Below are 9768 nucleotides of genomic sequence, written 5' to 3' on the forward strand. Positions count from 1 at the left end.
GGCCTTTTAAGAAAATTTTGTTTCTGTTCCTTTCTTTTTTTAACTTGATTTGTTAGATATTCGGACATACTGGGGAAAATGTTTTATGTAAATACAAAAAGGAGCACATGGGAGAAGACGATACCTGAGTCTAAGTAGCAATAGGTAACATCTATAATGCTGGAAGTGAAAAGTTATCCTAGGATGAGTGATGTTATTAAGGTGAGGGTATTAAACATGCATGGGATAGACATACGGCTCCTGAATCTAAGACAAGACCAACGACTGATTAAGGTTTGAGTCTTTACAGCAGGAGAAACGGGCGAGTAGACGGGGGCCGAATGGGGCCGATCTGTCGGCAGGTTCCATGATTCTATAATATTAGATTTAAAAGAGCAAAATGCGCTATGCGTTGCTTTGAGACCCTTTGTATCATATTTGTTCAACATTGTGGCTTCACAGAGTCACCTGTTAACCGCTACAATGTAGCAAAATAATGAAAGCATAATTCTGTATATTATGCTGTATGATGTAGCAAAAGGAAAAAAGAATGCATGCAATTTGTGACGTGTATATGTTCTGTTACACACACACACACACACACTTTTTACGTAAAAAGTCTATAAGGGGAGGCCAAGGAACGGTTGGAGCCTCTCGAAAAAAACAAGACTCCCCCTGAAAATGTTTGATTGGCTGAAATAGTTTTTAATGGAGTCATCACGGCGTTAACTGCCACGCTTCATAATTTTAAATAGTCTTCAGTTAGCTAAAACATCAATTTCAATTTTAAGTAAGTCACTTAAAGCCCGGCTTAATCTTGCTGAAATGGATTTTTGTTAAAAAAAAAACCTCCAAAAGGTAAAAAGTAAGATTTCATAAATAAATGGATATTTCGGTTCTGTTTCATTTCTAGCTTCCAAAGTCGCGCAGAATACACAGAAAACAAAATGATTCCTTTTTGGTGCAAAGTTTCAATGTTGATCTTATCACCGTGGCAACCATTGACTTGGTTCTTCTGCTTAGACCATTCCTATGGTTGCTATGGTGATAGAACTGATAGAACATTCCATTGGTTCCAACGTTCCAAACGTAGCAGTTGCTCTCAGTACGTTGATCAAATTAAACTGACCCGTTATGGTCTGTCTCTGGAACATGGTGTGGTTTGTGCGTTCGATTGCGAACATAATCTCTAGGTAGAGGTCGGCTTCATTTGCCTTACGTCCTCCACTACGTTTTCCTACTCCAACAAGTAATAAAAGCATCGTGAAGGTGCAGAGGCACCCCACGATTATCAGAAGAGTATCTAACATCTTCTCACTCGCCTGCTCTGCTGAGCAATGAGAAGTGACTGAGTTTCACCTGCTTTATATAACCTCCTATGATGACATCACAGAGGCTGATGATGCAATAGTGGGCGTGGCTGCATCAAGTGGGCGGGGTCTAAATCATTTCAGTTCCAACCACAAATGAGACAAGTCCCTTAAAGCCTGGCTTAATCTTACAGAAATGGATTTTTGTTTAATAAAAAAAACCCCAAAAGGTAAAAAGTAATATTTCATAAATGGATATTTCGGTTCCGTTTGATTTCTGGCTTGAAAAGTCGCGCAGAATACACGGAAAACAAAATGATTCCTTTTTGGTGCAAAGTTTCAATGTTGATCTTATCACCATGGCAACCATTGACCTGGTTCTTCTGCTTAGACCATTCCTATGGTTGCTATGGTGATAGACCTGATAGAACATTCCATTGGTTCCAACGTTCCAAATGTAGCTGTTGCTCTCAGTACGTTGATATTGCCCTTGATCAAATTAAACTGACCCGTTATCTTAGAACATTAACTGATAATTGCTAAATATCATACGTTATTTGTGGGAAATAATAATATTTTTAAATAAACAGCATGAACTATACTAAATGTTAACAGAATTTTATTGACACGTTAAATTGGAAGTTCAGTTTACAGATAACATGAAAATCCTCTGGTGGAGGTCAGTGTAGGATGATGGTCTTGGACTCCATGGTGTAGCCAGCGAGACAAACAGGCAGATGATGCAATAATAGGCGTGGCTGAATCAAGTGGGCGGGGCCTAAATCATTTCAGTTCCAACCACAAATGAGACAAGTCGTTGGCAAAGCAGGCTCAGGAGGGCCAACCACATATCCATACATGCGTGGTAGAGCAGCTTGTCAGCGTAACTACCAACATGTCAAGATCATGTCACAGGTGCAATCTCACCTCTCAAAGTCCCTCAAATAAATATAAAATATATTTTCTCCATGTGAGTTTTTCCTCATATTACTATGGCATTTAATTCCACCATCTAAGCGTGCCGACCCTGGCATATGTTGTGTACAGTCACCTACATAGACCTCATGTTCAATCTACATGTATGTACAAACACATGTATGGGATACATTTATAAAGGCCTTTTAAGAAAATTTTGTTTCTGTTCCTTTCTTTTTTTAACTTGATTTGTTAGATATTGGGACATACTGGGGAAAATGTTTTATGTAAATACAAAAAGGAGCACATGGGAGAAGACGATACCTGAGTCTAAGTAGCAATAGGTAACATCTATAATGCTGGAAGTGAAAAGTTATCCTAGGATGAGTGATGTTATTAAGGTGAGGGTATTAAACATGCATGGGATAGACATACGGCTCCTGAATCTAAGACAAGACCAACGACTGATTAAGGTTTGAGTCTTTACAGCAGGAGAAACGGGCGAGTAGACGGGGGCCGAATGGGGCCGATCTGTCGGCAGGTTCCATGATTCTATAATATTAGATTTAAAAGAGCAAAATGCGCTATGCGTTGCTTTGAGACCCTTTGTATCATATTTGTTCAACATTGTGGCTTCACAGAGTCACCTGTTAACCGCTACAATGTAGCAAAATAATGAAAGCATAATTCTGTATATTATGCTGTATGATGTAGCAAAAGGAAAAAAGAATGCATGCAATTTGTGACGTGTATATGTTCTGTTACACACACACACACACACTTTTTACGTAAAAAGTCTATAAGGGGAGGCCAAGGAACGGTTGGAGCCTCTCGAAAAAAACAAGACTCCCCCTGAAAATGTTTGATTGGCTGAAATAGTTTTTAATGGAGTCATCACGGCGTTAACTGCCACGCTTCATAATTTTAAATAGTCTTCAGTTAGCTAAAACATCAATTTCAATTTTAAGTAAGTCACTTAAAGCCCGGCTTAATCTTGCTGAAATGGATTTTTGTTAAAAAAAAAACCTCCAAAAGGTAAAAAGTAAGATTTCATAAATAAATGGATATTTCGGTTCTGTTTCATTTCTAGCTTCCAAAGTCGCGCAGAATACACAGAAAACAAAATGATTCCTTTTTGGTGCAAAGTTTCAATGTTGATCTTATCACCGTGGCAACCATTGACTTGGTTCTTCTGCTTAGACCATTCCTATGGTTGCTATGGTGATAGAACTGATAGAACATTCCATTGGTTCCAACGTTCCAAACGTAGCAGTTGCTCTCAGTACGTTGATCAAATTAAACTGACCCGTTATGGTCTGTATCTGGAACATGGTGTGGTTTGTGCGTTCGATTGCGAACATAATCTCTAGGTAGAGGTCGGCTTCATTTGCCTTACGTCCTCCACTACGTTTTCCTAATCCAACAAGTAATAAAAGCATCGTGAAGGTGCAGAGGCACCCCACGATTATCAGAAGAGTATCTAACATCTTCTCACTCGCCTGCTCTGCTGAGCAATGAGAAGTGTCTGAGTTTCACCTGCTTTATATAACCTCCTATGATGACATCACAGAGGCTGATGATGCAATAGTGGGCGTGGCTGCATCAAGTGGGCGGGGTCTAAATCATTTCAGTTCCAACCACAAATGAGACAAGTCCCTTAAAGCCTGGCTTAATCTTACAGAAATGGATTTTTGTTTAATAAAAAAAACCCCAAAAGGTAAAAAGTAATATTTCATAAATGGATATTTCGGTTCCGTTTGATTTCTGGCTTGAAAAGTCGCGCAGAATACACGGAAAACAAAATGATTCCTTTTTGGTGCAAAGTTTCAATGTTGATCTTATCACCATGGCAACCATTGACCTGGTTCTTCTGCTTAGACCATTCCTATGGTTGCTATGGTGATAGACCTGATAGAACATTCCATTGGTTCCAACGTTCCAAATGTAGCTGTTGCTCTCAGTACGTTGATATTGCCCTTGATCAAATTAAACTGACCCGTTATCTTAGAACATTAACTGATAATTGCTAAATATCATACGTTATTTGTGGGAAATAATAATATTTTTAAATAAACAGCATGAACTATACTAAATGTTAACAGAATTTTATTGACACGTTAAATTGGAAGTTCAGTTTACAGATAACATGAAAATCCTCTGGTGGAGGTCAGTGTAGGATGATGGTCTTGGACTCCATGGTGTAGCCAGCGAGACAAACAGGCAGATGATGCAATAATAGGCGTGGCTGAATCAAGTGGGCGGGGCCTAAATCATTTCAGTTCCAACCACAAATGAGACAAGTCGTTGGCAAAGCAGGCTCAGGAGGGCCAACCACATATCCATACATGCGTGGTAGAGCAGCTTGTCAGCGTAACTACCAACATGTCAAGATCATGTCACAGGTGCAATCTCACCTCTCAAAGTCCCTCAAATAAATATAAAATATATTTTCTCCATGTGAGTTTTTCCTCATATTACTATGGCATTTAATTCCACCATCTAAGCGTGCCGACCCTGGCATATGTTGTGTACAGTCACCTACATAGACCTCATGTTCAATCTACATGTATGTACAAACACATGTATGGGATACATTTATAAAGGCCTTTTAAGAAAATTTTGTTTCTGTTCCTTTCTTTTTTTAACTTGATTTGTTAGATATTGGGACATACTGGGGAAAATGTTTTATGTAAATACAAAAAGGAGCACATGGGAGAAGACGATACCTGAGTCTAAGTAGCAATAGGTAATATCTATAATGCTGGAAGTGAAAAGTTATCCTAGGATGAGTGATGTTATTAAGGTGAGGGTATTAAACATGCATGGGATAGACATACGGCTCCTGAATCTAAGACAAGACCAACGACTGATTAAGGTTTGAGTCTTTACAGCAGGAGAAACGGGCGAGTAGACGGGGGCCGAATGGGGCCGATCTGTCGGCAGGTTCCATGATTCTATAATATTAGATTTAAAAGAGCAAAATGCGCTATGCGTTGCTTTGAGACCCTTTGTATCATATTTGTTCAACATTGTGGCTTCACAGAGTCACCTGTTAACCGCTACAATGTAGCAAAATAATGAAAGCATAATTCTGTATATTATGCTGTATGATGTAGCAAAAGGAAAAAAGAATGCATGCAATTTGTGACGTGTATATGTTCTGTTACACACACACACACACACACACTTTTTACGTAAAAAGTCTATAAGGGGAGGCCAAGGAACGGTTGGAGCCTCTCGAAAAAAACAAGACTCCCCCTGAAAATGTTTGATTGGCTGAAATAGTTTTTATTTTTTTTTTTTTTTTTTTTTTTTTTTTTTTTAACATTTAAATATTTAATAGCAAGTTTCACAATCAATTACTTCCAGTAATTTACAGGGAAAAAAACACATTTTTACACAGAAAAACAAGTCATTTGAGAGAAAATGTTTAGTTTTAAGTGAGTAATTTAAGTTACATGCTACATTTTTTAATATATATATTACTTTCTAAATACTTTTGCTTTACTTTGGGGCATAACAGTGACGAGTGAGCCATACACTGTGTTGCATTATATAACAGTATCATTGGAACGCAGACAAAAATGTAGAATATGGAATAAGTATGTTTATCCCAATTACACAAAAATAATAATAAAATATCAAAGCAGCCATTCCCAGATCATATCTGCGTAGAAATACATGTTCACAATATATGGTCAACATCCTGCCGGAAACACACACATATTATATATATATATATATATACACACACACATATATATATATATATATATATATATATATACATATACACATATATATATATAGTGGCTAAAGATGACAATAATAAATTAGCACAGTCCTCCTGAATATTCATCATCCTCTTCCTCAATATGGGAACTTTTAGTTGGTCCCGATACCCCATCCTGTGCTGCCACAGGAGACTTCTTTTTGGTTCCACCTCCTGGGACTGCTAAACTTAATGCAAGCTTAGCATAATCATTGTCCATATATTTAAAGAGTGGCGAGTTACAAACGTCAGACACCTGGTCCTGGTCTTGTTGATCATAGCCTTCTAAAAGCTGCTCCAGGGCAATGGAGTCATCACTACCGCTGAAACCCGGGATGCTGTAGCTTTCTCTGACAGCCCTCTCAGCAGCCACAAAGTCATTCCTATGAAGATGTACCAACACTTGTGCTATTGTTTTCTTATAACAAGTTGGATAATTTTCTATTTCTTTGTACATATTCTTCTCCTTCTGGATGGATACTACTGCCTCATCTAACCTACGAGCTCTCACAAGTAGTCTCGATGCCTTTCCTAGAAGTTCTACAGCTTGACGAAGACGTTCTTCATTCTCAAAAACGGATGCAGATTGTTGATACAGTTGAACAGCCTTTTCCAGGTTCACGTGCTCTATAAGCTTTCCAGCTCGTTCCAAAGCCATAGCTGCAGTGTCCGGTGTGCCATTCTCCAGATACATCATACTGGCTTTTTCGATCAGCTGGACAGCTTCAGAAAGCTTCTGCATTTCCTTTAACATCATCCCAGCTTGCTCATAAGCTTTAGCAGCATGGAAGAGAGCTTTGTGGTTCTCATAAGATTCCGCCTCCTTCAAATAAGCTTCTTTTGCCTGGTCATACTGCTTGGCATTCTTAAAAGCAACCGCTGCTTTTGCGTATTCTGAGGCAGCACTGTCATAATCAGGTTTCCACTTCATGAAACTGGTTTTCAAGCATTTTTCTGCTTTGGCGAGATGCTCCAGAGCTTCATTGATCTTCTCTGAAATAGTTTTTAATGGAGTCATCACGGCGTTAACTGCCACGCTTCATAATTTTAAATAGTCTTCAGTTAGCTAAAACATCAATTTCAATTTTAAGTAAGTCACTTAAAGCCCGGCTTAATCTTGCTGAAATGGATTTTTGTTAAAAAAAAAACCTCCAAAAGGTAAAAAGTAAGATTTCATAAATAAATGGATATTTCGGTTCTGTTTCATTTCTAGCTTCCAAAGTCGCGCAGAATACACAGAAAACAAAATGATTCCTTTTTGGTGCAAAGTTTCAATGTTGATCTTATCACCGTGGCAACCATTGACTTGGTTCTTCTGCTTAGACCATTCCTATGGTTGCTATGGTGATAGAACTGATAGAACATTCCATTGGTTCCAACGTTCCAAACGTAGCAGTTGCTCTCAGTACGTTGATCAAATTAAACTGACCCGTTATGGTCTGTATCTGGAACATGGTGTGGTTTGTGCGTTCGATTGCGAACATAATCTCTAGGTAGAGGTCGGCTTCATTTGCCTTACGTCCTCCACTACGTTTTCCTAATCCAACAAGTAATAAAAGCATCGTGAAGGTGCAGAGGCACCCCACGATTATCAGAAGAGTATCTAACATCTTCTCACTCGCCTGCTCTGCTGAGCAATGAGAAGTGTCTGAGTTTCACCTGCTTTATATAACCTCCTATGATGACATCACAGAGGCTGATGATGCAATAGTGGGCGTGGCTGCATCAAGTGGGCGGGGTCTAAATCATTTCAGTTCCAACCACAAATGAGACAAGTCCCTTAAAGCCTGGCTTAATCTTACAGAAATGGATTTTTGTTTAATAAAAAAAACCCCAAAAGGTAAAAAGTAATATTTCATAAATGGATATTTCGGTTCCGTTTGATTTCTGGCTTGAAAAGTCGCGCAGAATACACGGAAAACAAAATGATTCCTTTTTGGTGCAAAGTTTCAATGTTGATCTTATCACCATGGCAACCATTGACCTGGTTCTTCTGCTTAGACCATTCCTATGGTTGCTATGGTGATAGACCTGATAGAACATTCCATTGGTTCCAACGTTCCAAATGTAGCTGTTGCTCTCAGTACGTTGATATTGCCCTTGATCAAATTAAACTGACCCGTTATCTTAGAACATTAACTGATAATTGCTAAATATCATACGTTATTTGTGGGAAATAATAATATTTTTAAATAAACAGCATGAACTATACTAAATGTTAACAGAATTTTATTGACACGTTAAATTGGAAGTTCAGTTTACAGATAACATGAAAATCCTCTGGTGGAGGTCAGTGTAGGATGATGGTCTTGGACTCCATGGTGTAGCCAGCGAGACAAACAGGCAGATGATGCAATAATAGGCGTGGCTGAATCAAGTGGGCGGGGCCTAAATCATTTCAGTTCCAACCACAAATGAGACAAGTCGTTGGCAAAGCAGGCTCAGGAGGGCCAACCACATATCCATACATGCGTGGTAGAGCAGCTTGTCAGCGTAACTACCAACATGTCAAGATCATGTCACAGGTGCAATCTCACCTCTCAAAGTCCCTCAAATAAATATAAAATATATTTTCTCCATGTGAGTTTTTCCTCATATTACTATGGCATTTAATTCCACCATCTAAGCGTGCCGACCCTGGCATATGTTGTGTACAGTCACCTACATAGACCTCATGTTCAATCTACATGTATGTACAAACACATGTATGGGATACATTTATAAAGGCCTTTTAAGAAAATTTTGTTTCTGTTCCTTTCTTTTTTTAACTTGATTTGTTAGATATTGGGACATACTGGGGAAAATGTTTTATGTAAATACAAAAAGGAGCACATGGGAGAAGACGATACCTGAGTCTAAGTAGCAATAGGTAATATCTATAATGCTGGAAGTGAAAAGTTATCCTAGGATGAGTGATGTTATTAAGGTGAGGGTATTAAACATGCATGGGATAGACATACGGCTCCTGAATCTAAGACAAGACCAACGACTGATTAAGGTTTGAGTCTTTACAGCAGGAGAAACGGGCGAGTAGACGGGGGCCGAATGGGGCCGATCTGTCGGCAGGTTCCATGATTCTATAATATTAGATTTAAAAGAGCAAAATGCGCTATGCGTTGCTTTGAGACCCTTTGTATCATATTTGTTCAACATTGTGGCTTCACAGAGTCACCTGTTAACCGCTACAATGTAGCAAAATAATGAAAGCATAATTCTGTATATTATGCTGTATGATGTAGCAAAAGGAAAAAAGAATGCATGCAATTTGTGACGTGTATATGTTCTGTTACACACACACACACACACTTTTTACGTAAAAAGTCTATAAGGGGAGGCCAAGGAACGGTTGGAGCCTCTCGAAAAAAACAAGACTCCCCCTGAAAATGTTTGATTGGCTGAAATAGTTTTTAATGGAGTCATCACGGCGTTAACTGCCACGCTTCATAATTTTAAATAGTCTTCAGTTAGCTAAAACATCAATTTCAATTTTAAGTAAGTCACTTAAAGCCCGGCTTAATCTTGCTGAAATGGATTTTTGTTAAAAAAAAAACCTCCAAAAGGTAAAAAGTAAGATTTCATAAATAAATGGATATTTCGGTTCTGTTTCATTTCTAGCTTCCAAAGTCGCGCAGAATACACAGAAAACAAAATGATTCCTTTTTGGTGCAAAGTTTCAATGTTGATCTTATCACCGTGGCAACCATTGACTTGGTTCTTCTGCTTAGACCATTCCTATGGTTGCTATGGTGATAGAACTGATAGAACATTCCATTGGTTCCAACGTTCCAAACG

General features: G+C 38.5%; 1 protein-coding gene across 1 annotated transcript; it reads right to left on the reverse strand.

Moving 5' to 3' along the window:
• Nucleotides 1-5993: 5993 nt before the first annotated feature.
• On the reverse strand, nt 5994-6994 carry LOC128473663 (gamma-soluble NSF attachment protein-like). The gene has a single exon (XM_053455914.1). The coding sequence runs from the start codon at nt 6992-6994 to the stop codon at nt 6038-6040; it is 957 nt and encodes a 318-aa protein (XP_053311889.1). The 3' UTR covers nt 5994-6037.
• Nucleotides 6995-9768: the final 2774 nt, after the last annotated feature.

The sequence above is a fragment of the Spea bombifrons genome, chromosome 2 (assembly GCF_027358695.1).
Source record: "Spea bombifrons isolate aSpeBom1 chromosome 2, aSpeBom1.2.pri, whole genome shotgun sequence".
Lineage (NCBI taxonomy): Eukaryota > Metazoa > Chordata > Amphibia > Anura > Pelobatidae > Spea > Spea bombifrons.